This window comes from Lissotriton helveticus, chromosome 9, assembly GCF_964261635.1.
Source record: "Lissotriton helveticus chromosome 9, aLisHel1.1, whole genome shotgun sequence".
NCBI lineage: Eukaryota > Metazoa > Chordata > Amphibia > Caudata > Salamandridae > Lissotriton > Lissotriton helveticus.
Window position 1 is genome coordinate 484,594,285 of NC_136070.1, and position 14,429 is coordinate 484,608,713.

General features: G+C 46.8%; 1 protein-coding gene across 1 annotated transcript in view; it reads left to right on the forward strand.

The window, feature by feature from the left end:
- Nucleotides 1-14,059, forward strand: part of ESR2 (estrogen receptor 2) — a 1,269,185-nt gene extending 1,255,126 nt beyond the window's left edge. The window contains exon 10 of the mRNA XM_078660316.1: nucleotides 13,163-14,059. Coding sequence (XP_078516442.1) covers nucleotides 13,163-13,346 — 184 coding nt within the window. The 3' untranslated portion in view covers nucleotides 13,347-14,059. The remainder of the gene's footprint in view (nucleotides 1-13,162) is intronic.
- Nucleotides 14,060-14,429: the final 370 nt, after the last annotated feature.

Sequence of the window (14,429 nt, forward strand, 5' to 3'; positions counted from 1 at the left end):
AAGAATCCGCCAGAATGGATCATGGGTTCCCTACTGTGGTGGGGAGCACATAGGGGCACATGCATCAATATTGCATTTTGCGATTCCTTAATTGCGAAAAATAAGGAATCGCAATTAAGGAATTGCAAACTGCAATGCATCAAGAAATCCCTAAATAAATAGCGATTTCTTAAAATTCGTTAATTGCGATTCTCTAATTGAGAATCGCATTTAAGGAATACCTCCCCATCCATTCCTATGGGCCTAGAGGCCCATAGGAATGCATGGGAAGACATTCTTAATTTGCGATTCACCATTAGAAATTCGCAAATTGAGAAAGCAATTTCAAGGGTGCAGGGGTGTCCAAAGGACACCCTGTTGCACCCTTGAAATCTGCCTATAAGTACATTTTGCACACACACATGCCCCAAGGGCATGTGTGTGTGTAAAATGGAACTTTGAAAAATGCACTTTAGTGCATTTTTCAAAGTTTTTGCAAATTACCATGAAGGTCAACTTCATGGTAATTTGCTCCCCTTATTTGCGAATTCGCAAATTTTTAAAGTTTGATGCATTGCATTTAAGGAATCTCAATTTGAGATTCCTTAAATGCAATCGCAATTTAAGAAATCACAATTTTGCGATTTCTTAAATTGCGAAAATTACAAAAATGATAATGCATCCCAAAAATGTAGTGCTACAATGTGCCTACAAATTCCTAGCGCTACAACTCGTGAGTATAGTTACAAGGAGATTCGTGGGCAGCTAGGTCAACAAAGCCTGTAAGTACCAGAAACACTGTAGTCTTCTATTACCTACAGGAGTCATTGGGCTAGAGTAACCCCCAGCGTTTGGAGGCTCATGAGGCATTGTACCCGAAAAATAAAGTATGTTCTTTACCCCCTTACTACTTCTTATTCCACACGCTAACAGCTAGGTCCTAGGGGCACAACCGGGTCATATCCTATAGCGAGTGTGTTTCATGTTATGTGTGTGTCTGTAATGTCTCTGTCCTCTTTTTTACAGGGTCACCTGCACGACTAGTATGACAATCCCTGTCTAGTGACCCCACACTATATATATATATTTATATATGTACTATACACATTTTTTACAGGTCACTACCGTGTGAAAGGTTGAGAAGCGGAGTACTACAGTTGTGGTCTTTTTCTTTCCATTTCTTCTAGGTTATTTGCGCATTAGCAGAGAACTTCATATTATTTGTAGGCACATTGTAGCACTACATTTCTTTTGTAAATACACTTTTTTACTTAGAAAAACGTGAGTAAGGTGGGGTGTGGTGCACCCTGTCCTGAAGAAGGAGTTGATCTCCGAAACATGTCGACGCACCCAAGAGGTGTTGTGCTTAATATCACATAATCACCTCGACCTGCACCTTTTTAATAGTACCAGCCCGGGGGATTTATTAAAATGGAATTGACCTTCCCCACAAGCCAGGTACTTTTTTAACAATTCACTCACTTAACTTTCTCCACCACTTACTCACACACAACCCTCACACGCACCACGCATAGTCTTGAGATTTAGTGCTCCCGCATAGTCGTAGGTCGGAGCACGCCGCGTCCCGTAGAGGGGTGCGAAGACCCCAATGATGAAGCATGACACCAAAGGTCATTTTGGTGTGTGAGGGGTATTTTAAAAACACTATGTGCTCCCCACCACAGTAGGGAACACATGATCCATTCTGGCGGATTCTTATTGTTTATTTACAGTATCAGGGAGAACGAATCCACCTCTTTTTCTCTCTCTCCCCCATTGTTATTTATACCTTCCTGCACATAAACAGTCATTAAAAAAAAATACGGTTTGTATTAAGCAGCACACATAGAAGTTACAAAACACCATTTCAGATTGTTTATGTGCAGGAAGGGACACCTTCCTGCACATAAACAATCTTCCCCTGCAATGCAGGGACCCTTGCACTATGATGCAAAGGTGTCTGCGTTGGCGCTAGGTGGCGTTTCAAAAGTGGAGGCATTAAGGTGTGGAGGCTAACCCCCATCTCTGTCACTTCCTAGTAAATATGCCCCTCGGTTCCCAGTAACAGTTGGTACTGGCATATAAGGAATGCAGTTGTGTGCTACTTGCAGAAAAAGCACTTCAACACCTCATCAGGAGTAGCAAGCACTATATACATGCAAACCCTTCCATTTTCTATCCCTCCACCATCCTTTTCAATCCAAATAACAGACAAACATGTCCACCGCTCAAATTTATTTATTATTTCCCTATACTAACTCACCACTAATCCTTTTTGGGTTTTGGGTTCCGGAGTAGCGTGCTACTCTCGAAAACCACTTCAACACCTCATCAGGGGTAGCAAGCACTATATAAATGCGAACCCTTCCCTCTTCTATCCCACCATTGTCCTTTTCAATCCAGATAACAGACTGCAGCACACATACAAAGAGGAAAATGTCTCTATGGTGCAAGGGTGCCTGCGCTGGGCCTACAGGATTGGCACCAGCGCAGGGGGAAAGAACAGGAATGTGTCATAGTGGATAAATACGCATTCCTGGCCTTTCCCAGTGACGCAGGGCAGCGCAGCAAGATAACTTGCTGCACTGCACCTCAATACTCGTAAATATGCCCCCTGCTGACGGCAAATGCAGCCTTCCTCTCCTGGTTGACTCTGTAAGGATGTGCTTTGCTGTCAGTGGAACTGTAGCCTTCTTAACTATATAAGCCTACAGATGCCACCTGTTGGTTGTTAGTGGAACTACAGCCTTTGTTGTGCATGAAATGTCTTATTTTGCCTTTCAGTGTATTGCAGTCTTTCTTCTTCAGGTAATAAATGTCATGTGATGCCATATCAATGGTGTGACTATGTTACTGGTGATTTTGTATGTGTTGTCAAGTGATATCACCATTTGTGTCAATTATAGAGGTTGTGATTAATGTATAAGGGCTGTTGTATAGCTAACCACAACTAGGCAATTTCAGTAGGTTTTTGGTTTTAAATTGTGACCATAACACGCCATTGACAGACTTTTTCAGAGAATTTTGTGTAATTTGTGTGATACTCTACTGGATGATCTTGTTAATCAGTCATAACACCTATTTTTAGGTCTACCACAACAGTGTTAGTGGTCTGACGGAACCTTAGCTATTAGAACATTAACATAGATATCAGATCATCTTAAATACTTTTGTACAGAGACAGGCTTTGAGTCAGCCTCTTACAGCCATTGCTTGCTTGAAGTGCCATTTCACAATATCACTCGGCCTATAGAAAAGCAAAAATAGAGTTGGGAATGGATCAACCCCCCTTTAATCCATTGGTTCTGCATCATCTGCATTTTAGATCAACCCACACAATATCTATTGTTTGTAGTGTCAGGCAGTGTGAGTGACACCATTTTCCTTCATTACATTTTCACCAGCAGCAAGAATTTGTGTGCTCTGAGAGACAAAGGAGTCAGTCTTAGGACATCAGCACATTGCATCACAGACTCGCCCACCTGGGAGCTGGCTGTGTGTCCTGCCTGGTTGTGGGACTAGGGAGCGTCTCCAGCACCCCTACATAAAAGGAACCTTTGGTTACAGCAAAGTGTGTATGGAAAAATACAATATGTTCAGTGAAGCACCAAGGTTGTTGTATCTCAAAGATTTGGAAAGTGCTCTTCATACATGAGTTTTCAAATTTGTTAATTGATCAAAATAAATTCTTGTTTTTTCAATTATGTTTATATATTCAGGGACATATTTATCATAGTGTTGCATTGCATCAAACAAGGTAACACAAGGGCAACCCAACACTAAAGTCAGTTTTCCCAAGCAATGCTCAGCCACCTTGCATGGCCCTGCGGTGCTTGGCAAATCTGGAGTAACGCAGGGAAGTGTAAGTCACTGCCTTGTGTTACTCTGCCCTGGGACTGCGTACCATGGGTGGAGCGTGGATGTTCCCATGAATTCATCCATGGATCTTGGCGCATCCCAGATTTACCATAAGTGGTAGACCTAGGAATGTGTCAAAATGCTACGCCTTCCCAGGGGAGGCATAACGAGTAGAAATATGTTTATTTCTCCCAATTTCGTCCTCTTTCTACATGTGTTATATTCTGCTGCACAAGTAGAATATGGAAAAAGCCTCTAAGGATTGTTTTTGTCTAGGAAAGTCTCCCTTCCTGCAAAAAAACAATCCTGCCTACAACACAGGCACCCTTGCACCACGGCGCTAGAGTGCCTGTGTTGGTGCAAGGCAGCACATTGTGTGCCAGTGCAAGGAGAAGACAGGAATCCGTCATATAATGTTACATATGGTATATTCCTGACCTCTCCTTTTCACACAGCGCAGCAAAGTGTCTTGCTTTGTTGAGTTGCGTGACAGTTTGATAAATCTAGGCATCAGTATTTTAATCATTTCCTGCAGACATCATGGCAGGTAAAGGGTTTGCCTTTCTTGCACTGGGACATTGTTCACAGTTTAACACAAGTTTAAAAGCAGTATTATTGAGTGGTTTGCTAAATCGAATTTTCTAAATTCAGTTGTTTCAAGAAAGATGGTTGACCCTTTTCATGCAGATTTTTCCAACATTGCTCCGCCCACCTATATCTTCTATCCTTTCCTTTTTTAGCACTTTCACTTTTATACACACCTCTGTTTACTACTCATTACTCCTCATCCATATCACAGCAATGTGGCTTTAGCTTAGTGGGCGAGGACCCTTCCACCTGCATTTTTTCCTAAAAATGTATTTGTGTATTTTCCGTCATGTTTGTGGATGTAAGAATATTAATTTCATACAGATATGTCAGGATCAAGGTCTCCTTTTTTAGACTATTATGGGTGATTTTTCAAACATGAATATGGACGTAGCACTGAAGAAGATTGTGCCTTTAGATGCATTTTTCCAAACCCCTGCACTTTTACTCGTCCAATAGTGTCGCAGCAATGAGGCTGTTGCTTATTGATAGGGTGTGAATTTTGCACAAATGAGATCTGAAGTTCAATTTCCCAGCATCTCCAGTGTTTTTTTTTCCTAAGCTTAACTCCAGTAAACAGGCAAAGACAAAATGGGCCTTTTTTATTACCTCATGGGATATGTTTACAGTCAAAACATAAAAGCAAAATGGAGAAAACAAGTCTTAGCAAAGACACTAAGAGCAAAGCAATATTTATAAAAAATACACGCAACACAGCAAGCCGCCTTGCTACGCTGTTCTGCATGAAAGGGAAGGAGTGTGCTGTATTTACCGTTATGCAGTATATTCCTGTCCTTTCTAAGGGGCCGATTAGGATTGCGGTGAATCCGCATCATCCGGGGCGGCGGAAGCCACCGCCGGCCCGGAGGATGCGGATTCACCGCTGCGGTGACTGAAAAGACCCCCCGCCACATTAGGATGGCTGGGGGGTCCGCGGCGGACGGCAAGACCATCCGCCGCTTTTCCACCGGGCGCCTTTGCGACCGGTGGAAATAGTACATACATATGGTGGCGGTGTCTGCGAGACACCGCCAGCCATATTATGATGCCCGTGGTCCCATGCCTTGAAAGGCATACGGTCTTTCCTTTGGGGGCCCGTTGTGGGCCCCCAGGGTGAAGGGGGTGGGGGGTGCACATGGGGGGTACCTATGGTACCCCCCTGCATGTGCATGCACAAAGCGGCAGGCACCGCGCAGTGCCTGCCGCTTTGTGCATGCACATGCAAAGCATGCATTTTTAACCTTGCGGCGGGTGTTGCTTCAAGCAGCACCCGCCGCAATGTTAAATATACAGGATGTGACCACCAGGGTGGCGGTGAACATCCTAATTCCGACGGAGGGACCGCCGCTGCCCCTGCGGACGGTCCCTCCACCTCGGGGGTGGCGGACGGACGCAGGTCCGTCCGCCATCATAATAGGCCCCTTAGTGCTGGTGCACTTTTGGCTGCCTATCGCCAAAGCAGGCACCCTTACGTCTTGTTACATGGGTGCCTGCATTGTGTAGGGGAGTAGGGGTCACTACACCTGGGGCATACCGGTAAGTGGTTGTACACGCAAACAACTGGCACCACACACTTGGAATACTGTGTTGGACCGGAAGCCACGAGCAACCTCCGTCCTTTTATTTATAGGCTTCTGGCCACGCCTTGCCAGAAGTTGATACAGAGTGTGGGAGTGTTTCCGGGTCTCGGCCGAGACCCGCGAAACACTAGAGCGTCACATCCCTTCCCACCTTGGTATTTGTTTTTCTTTTCTTTACAACAGTCTTGGTAAGTCCACATGCAAAATCTGCCAGCATCTGGCTTTGCCTGGGGTTCGGTCGAAGGTTGTGAAAGTTTCGCCTCCTGGCCAGCAAGGGTTTGGGCTCTCTTCTCATTGGAGATGGCGATGTGCTGGCAATATCACCATTCTCAACTGATTCACCACCATTGTCGGATTGGTCAGCAATTCCAGTGGCGGGCCCCTCACCAGTTTCTGGGGTTTCAGGTTCAGATGGAATGCATTTAAACCATGATACATTTCTGGTGATTTCTTCCCCATTCTTTTGTGCGGTTACAGCAGTGCCTTTGGTCGCTTTGATTATCCACGGTTCAATTTCGTAGGGAGTACGAAACTTTCCTCCCGGTCTGCGTGTTCGTACCAATACTACGTCTCCTGGGACTAATACCTTGTCTCGTACCCGTCTCTTGTGGCTTGCCCTCTCGTTCGTCTTTCTCCTTCTCTCTTGGGTGGCAGATGGTGCATATGGTTCAGGCATCCAATTCTCCGCTGTTGGTAACAGGTCATGCCGGGGTCCTGCAAACATCAACAACCACGGGGATCTTCGAGTGGTACTGTGGGGAGTGCTTCTGTACTTCCTCATAAAGAGTTGCAGTGCTGTCTCTGGATCTGTCCCTTCTACCATTGCGATCCTCAGGGTTTTATTGACAGTCCTCATAAATCTTTCTGCTTCTCCATTGGCTTGAGGCCATTGGGGTGTGATTCGTCGGTGTTTTATCCCCAAACTGTGCAGGAATTCTTTAAATTCGTTTCCCTGAAACGGGGGCCCATTGTCCGTTTTAACCACCTGGGGGATACCAAACATTGCGAATATTTTGCTGAGGATTGGCTGGACATTCGCGAAACTGGTGGATGGTGCAACCTCAACCACTGGGTACTTAGTGTAACTGTCTACCAGTACTACAGTCACTCTTCCGTTGGGAAAACTACCAAAGTCCAAGCTGACCCAGGTCCAGGGTGCTGGAGATGGTTCTTCCGTGATGATGGATGCAGGGGTATCCGGCAGACTGGTTAACTGGCATGCTCGGCAGTTCTCTACAACAATGTCCACCTTTTCATCCATGTGAGGAAACCACACCTTTTCCCTCATTCTGGCTTTCATCCTTCTCGTGCCTTGGTGTCCCTCATGGGCCAGTGAGGTTGCACGATCTTGGAGAGTGTTCGGAATCACTACTCGTGACCCTCGAAGTATGAGCCCATTGTTCGCTCTACTGAGTTCATTGTGTATCCTCCAGAATTGAGAAAGGCGAGTGCGGTCTGCTTCATTCCAGTCACTCGCATTACTCAAAAAGTTTTCCCAGGATCCAGTATCTATCGCTGTCTTGACTCTCGTTATGACAGCGTCATTGTCATACTGAGCTACAATATCTTCTGCTGCTAATGCTTGGGGACATGACAGTTGGGACACCATGTCTACGAATTCTTCGGTCCGTAATTCTTGATCTTGAGCCTCACCTATCTCTACCTGAGGATGTTGTGACAGAAAGTCCACCGGGTTCTTTGCTCCTGGTCTGTAGACCAGATCCATATGATAGTGTTGGACCTGAATGGCCCATCTTTCAATCCGCGGCGGTGGGTGTGGGGCGGTACCTTTGAACAAAGGTACCAGCGGCTGATGATCTGTGACCATCCTGAAGGGTTGTCCGGTAATATATAGGTGGAAATGATTGCAGGCCCATTTCACTGCCAACGCCTCTCTCTCAATCTGCGAATACCTTGCATCTGTCGTTGTGAGGGCTTTGCTTGCAAACGCCAGGGGAACCCTCACTCCAGGCTCCGATTCCTGTGTTAGCAGTGCACCTAAACCAACAGGACTGGCGTCCACTAATATTTCTGTCTGTCTTGACGTATCAAAATATGCCATCGTTGTGCTGTCTAACAACGCTGCTTTTACTTTGTCAAATGCCTCAGCTTCTGTTTGAGACCACTTCCATGGATTTTCTTTTTTTGTCAGGTTCCGCAGAGGTTCGGCTATGGTGGCAAGCTGCGGGATGAACCGGGCACAGTATTGTGCCATGCCCATAAAACTTCTCACCTCTGACGCGGTGGTCGGGGCTGGAGCACACTTAATGACGGTGGACTTCTGAGGATCTACCTTGACTCCTTCCGAGTCGAAGACATATCCAAAGAACTCAATGGACTGTTTGAAAAACTGACATTTCTCCTTGTGCAGCGTGACTCCAAATTCGGCCAGTCTTCGGAGCGTGGCTTTTAGCCTCCTATGGCGTTCTTCGCTAGTCTTGGCGTGGATGAGTATATAATCACTGACATTTAATACCCCGCTCAATCCAGACAGGATCTCTTTTATAGTGTTTTGAAAAATTTTGGCCGCAGATGTGATGCCAAAATTGAGTCTTTCATACCTCCTCAGGCCTAAGTGCGTTGAAAACGTCGTGATGTAGCGGCTCTCTTCCGCTAACTTTAGTTGATGGTAGCCTGCATTTAAGTCTAATTTAGAGAACCATTGTGCTCCGTTCAGGTCCGTTAGTATGTCATCCACTGTGGGCGTGAGATGCCTCTCCCTCTTGATTGCCTTATTGGGCATCCTCATGTCGATGCATATTCAAATCTTGCCAGGCTGTCGGGGTTTCTCAGCAATCACCATCGGCGATACCCACGGTGTCGGTCCCGTTACCTTCTCTATCACCCCCTGCTCCTCCAGTTTGACCAATTCTTGTTTGACTGCCGACCGAAGATGGAACGGAATCCTCCGATGTCTCAATGCAATCGGTTGTATCGCCTTGTCAATGTGTAGCTTGACTGGTGGCCTCTTGATGGTTCCTAGACCTTGAAATAGTGATGGGAACATTTGAAGGATTTCCTCCGTGTGTAGTGCTTTGACCGCATTAGCGAAGGCAATTAGCTTGAGGTCCTCAGCTGTGTGACTGCCGACCAGCAAGTCTGCCTCTTTGTCAATCACATGAAAAGTGGTCGTTAGCTCTTGATCTTCTGCTTTCACTTGCACCGTCATCTTCCCTCTCAGGGGTAATGGCGTCTTGCTGCCATATGTGAGAATGCGAGCCTTCGATGGCACCAGCTGTGGTCTTGGTCGTAACGCCTTGTAATGTTGAATGCCCATCACATTAATCGTGGCTCCAGTGTCTATGACTCCTGTTACTGTCGATCCATCGATTTGAATCTGACACTTCGGCTGCGGTCTTCGCCTCCTTTTGAGTTCACTCACGAAGGATACGTAATAGCACACTGCCTCATCCTCCGTGGACGAGTCATCTAGCCACTGTGGGTAGCGGGATAGTGTTCTACTTCCTCTCGACGGGTGAGCATCCCGTGTGTCCTCTAAGGCAAGCTGCCTGACCGCTTTGGTTGGTGCTCTCCTCCCTGCTGTCCCCTGTCCTTGGAAATTTCCTCTTGCACCACCCCTGCAGACACTGGCAAAGTGGTTAAGTCCGCATTTGGCACACGTCTTGCCACGTGCAGGGCAGCCATCTTGGTTGTGTTCTTCATACCCGCAGGAGCCACATTGCGCGCGCCGCTGTGCCCTGGTCGGCCATCTTCCTCGTCCTCCACGGCTATTGCTCCGCACGGCATCCACCCTTTCTGTCTTCACTGTTACTTCAGTGCTTGCTGATGGGTTAATGGCTGCTTCCATCGCCGTGGCTCGTGCATCCGACAACTCATGTGACCTGGCTAGCAACAGTATTTCATCCAACGTTATGCGGGGCTGTCTCAATATCAGTGTTCTTAAATGTTTGTTCTTGCACCCTTGAATCAGCTGCGCTGTTACTTCCTTTTCTTGATCATCGTCCGGACATGTGCTTATCAGCTCCCTCAGCCGTGCATGAAACGCATCCATCGTTTCTCCTTCCCTTTGTCTGGATTGTCTGAATTTGAACCTTTCAAAATGGGGGTTCAGCTGCGGGTCAAAATGTGCATTTAGCGCTTGTACAGCAGCATCATAGTCTGTTGCTACTCCGGTGTTTGGCAGGTGTGAGAACAATTTGTAGAGCTCATCACCACCAAAGTGTAGTAGCAGGGATCTTTTCACCTCATTGTCCTTTTCCCTCGTTGCCGTGAAGTAGTTATTTAAGCGACTCAGCCACACTGCCCATCGCGGCGCCGCTGTGCCTGGGTCAGCCAGCGCACTAAATGGTGGTATCGGATTGATCTGAGAGTGTGGCGACTGGTGGACCACTGTGCCTACTACTTGTTGTCCTGCCCCTTGCGCTGGGGCTGCTGCCTGTTAGGCCCCTCCTGTAGCTGCAGCGTCTTGTACAACTGACATCGCTGCGACTGTTTGTGCTTGTTCTTACACTCCACGTTTTCGAATTAGTGCGTGGTGTTTGACTGTCTTAGTGACGTGGCAACCACTCCCTCTTGACCTTGCTCGTGTGGTTATGCCTTCATATATGCCACATGGTATTTTCCAACTGTACATCAATAATAGTTCCTCTCTTCCCTATTTCCGTTTTATTTAATTTATTTTTTGCAGGTACCAAAGCTTGTTGAAATTGGACACGACAACGTCGTCTCCACCGCCTGCTAACCAACTTCACCTAGCGGCTACGGGGATGTTTAGTATTCCTCCTCTGATTACGCCACCCATCCGACGAGGCTGAGGCTTCTTCGCGCATCTCCGACGCTGGGGCAGGCCTCGGATCTACTGCGCATGCGCGCACCACTTCAGGCGTCAGCCAGGCCTTCGCGCCTCACAGCTGAAAGCAGCTGCGTCTCCCACCGCAGAGATGCCTCTGCTCGCCGGTCACCACGCAGCTCCACTCACGCTTCTTACCGGTGCGAGGCCAAACAGCGGTACCTTCTTCTCCGGCCTGCTTACCACCACAACGGACCACACATGGATCCAGGGCCACACCGTCACCGCCGACGACAGGAACGACCTACTCCTCAGCCAGGGTTCAATCACGGGCATCAACGCTGCCGCAAGAATGATCACAGGAACAAAGAAATTTGACCACATCTCCCCGGCGCTCAAAGAACTCAAATGGCTTCCGATTGACCAACGAGCTAACTTCCGCACAGCCTGCCTCACACATAAAGCCTTGCATACAGGCAAACCTGAATACCTGGCCTCTAAACTCAAAAGGGCTGGACAATCCAGGAACCTCAGAAGCTCCAACACACTCCTGCTCATCCCGCTGAAATCACAGAAACGCAAGACCTCTAATAAATCCTTTGCGGGGAACGACCGCCTCCTTCCCACAATTCAAAACGCTACTCAAAGCCCTCTTCCTTGAACGCTCCGGTGCTTAAAGAGAAGCCCATCTCCCAACAGCAGAAATCCGATTCCTCTACGGTACTCTAATCTAACCGATTCACCCCCGAACTCCGTCTCTTATTACGTTATTATTGCTGTTGTTTTGTTGATGTACAGGCTTTATTCCCATCCTATTGTCTCCGATTCTTGTATTATTTGCTTATTGCCTTGATTGCATTTCTCTATTTGCTGTGAAGCGCTCTGATACCCCCAGGTCCAGCTAGCGCTATACAAAACTTCAATAAATAAATAAATAAAACCACCCTCGTCGCCAGTGTAGGGGAGTAGGGGGTCACTACACCTGGGGCATACCGGTAAGTGGTTGTACACGCAAACAACTGACACCACACACTTGGAATACTGTGTTGGACCGGAAGCCACGAGCAACCTCCGTCCTTTTTATTTATAGGCTTCTGGCCACGCCTGGCCAGAAGTTGATACAGAGTGTGGGAGTGTTTCCGGGTCTCGGCCGAGACCCGCGAAACACTAGAGCGTCACATCTTGCAGGCAGAATTGTTTTGTTCCTACAGAAAAGCAATCCTCAGAGGCATTTTCCTCTAAGTGTGCTACACAATGCAGCACACTTAGAAAGAGTAGACAAGAAGGAGAAATAAAGGATTTTCTCCTGTTACACCTCTAGTGGGGAGGCATAAATTTCTGACGCATTCCCAGGTCTACCACTGTTGGTAAATCTGGAAATGTGTCTGAATCCAGGGGTGGATGCCTGGGTACACCAAAACTCCAGCCATGGCATGTCTTCCTGATGCGGAGTAAAACAAGGCAGTGATTTGCGCTGCCTTCCGTTACTCCAGCAGCGGCTCATACACTATGGCGGAGGAGCTTCGCCCCCCTGAAGCAGCTTAAGAAAAAAGAAAACGATAATAATCCTGGTTTTATTATCATTTTATTCTGTTTCCCGGTGAGTCTTTGGGGGCGGGGCCAGGGAAATGACAGGCACTGAGGGGAGTGGTTGCACTCACTACCTTCAGTGTGCATGCGGGTTTGGCCGGCCGGCCCAATACGGCCAACCGCCATGCGCACTGAAGCCGTCTCCAACCCGAGCTGTGTTGTCGGGTTTAAGACAGCAGGCACAGGCTCCCAGTCTCACTGGGATGCAAAATGAGGGTTCTCAGGCCAATCCTGACGCTGCTCTCATGCTGTGCCGCATGAGAACATTGTCAGGATTACCCACATGGTAGTCTGGGAGCCTGTGCCTGCCGTGGACTGGAGCCAGGTAAGAGCTTGTAAGAGTTTATTTGTCCGGCCCCCCATCTCCCTGCCCCACCACTTCTCCAGACACTGGCTCCTACTGCGTTACTCTAGATTTATCAAGTCCCTCCACTCAGAGCCACACAAGGTGGCCTAGCGTGGATTCATAGATCTCGTTTAGGTTTTGTGTTTGTCCCCTTGTGTGGTGCAAGGGAGACGCAAAACCTTGATAAATATGCCTCTAGATCTGGCTTTCATGTGCTAACGCATGCAACCAATGTGCAGTTTACTTGCATCAGCAGATTAAAACAAGACATTTGTATGCTTGTGTTCAGGGAATCTAAACATATAAGTACAACAGCTCGCATGAAGTAATATGAAAAACTGTGTCAAAATTAGACTAGCTTTACACGCAATTACGTTATGCCTCCTAACAGATGAAAATAACTGCTTGTCTTCTGTGACTTCCTAAATGAAAGCATAGAGAAATCACGCACATCTTTGTTTCTATTCACAGCAACAAAGGGATGGAACATCTTCTCAGCATGAGGTGTAAAAATGTTGTACCAGTCTACGACTTGTTGCTGGAGATGCTGAATGCTCACACCCTGAGAGAGAACAGGAAGCCCATAAATGCTGGCTCTTCTAGCAGCCCATCGAAGGAGCATGAAAAGAGGGACTCGTGTTTGACAGCTCAGTGACTTGATGGCGTGGCAGAGGTGGAGCAGATAGCACTGAAAGAGACCAAGTCAGCGACCATTTTGAGACTTATTGGAACATGACGCTCATAAGTCATGACTGACAGAACTACTGGAGGTGGAGAGGTATCTGTGCTCCGAATGTCCATAGGAGCGTGTACATAAGGGCAACTGCAATTGACAAGGGACCTGATCACTAGTCACCCTACGTCACTCCAGCCATTGTCTGGATGCTGCGAGATCTGCCGGCAACTTAAGCTTGTGCCTTGCGAAAACTACAAGCGCTAATACATCTCTCTCTATATGTCCATTTTAAGATCAATGAACCACTGTTTAAGACACAATCATGGCATGACTCAACGTCAACGTGAACCTCTTCCACCAGAACCACTCAACCAACCATGTTTGTATGGTAACTTGGATCCATTTGCAATTTGAGCTGTAGATGTTGTGTACAAATGTCTTATACTGAACTTTGTATTGAAAAAGGCCTCCAAAATAAACGCATAACTTATTATTCTTAGGAAGGTTCATACCTATGTAAATATTTTTGGTAACATACAAAACCTGGGAACTTTCACTATTTCTTTCATTGCCACGTAGAAGTTTCCAGTGTAAAAATTGCCAAATTAAACGCTTTCTTCCTAGAGAGAAGGATTACAATGTGAAGTTTTCAGAATTTTGCATCCTGTTGTACATTTTTATGTAAAAATAAACTTCATACAGTTTAAGTGTTTCTTTTGTTGATGCCTATTGTCAATAATGCACAGCACAGTGTGCATGGATTCAGGTTCTCGGATGTACACATTTTACAAGATCAGGACAGTGATTACCTTTGGGGCCTCCTTTACAAGCCCATTGCATTGCCGGTGAGTCACTTTTTTTGATGCACCATCGACGCAATAGGCTTGCCCATTGTTACAAGGCCACGTAAAGTCACCCTGAATGACTTTTCATGGCCATGTAAATATGGGCCTCTTTCAAGCATTACGCTGCATGAAAGTGGCATTCCATGGGTGTTGGTGTGGGTGTTCTCACGCTTATCCATGGAACCTGAAACATTCCTAGATTTACAACTTTTTGTAA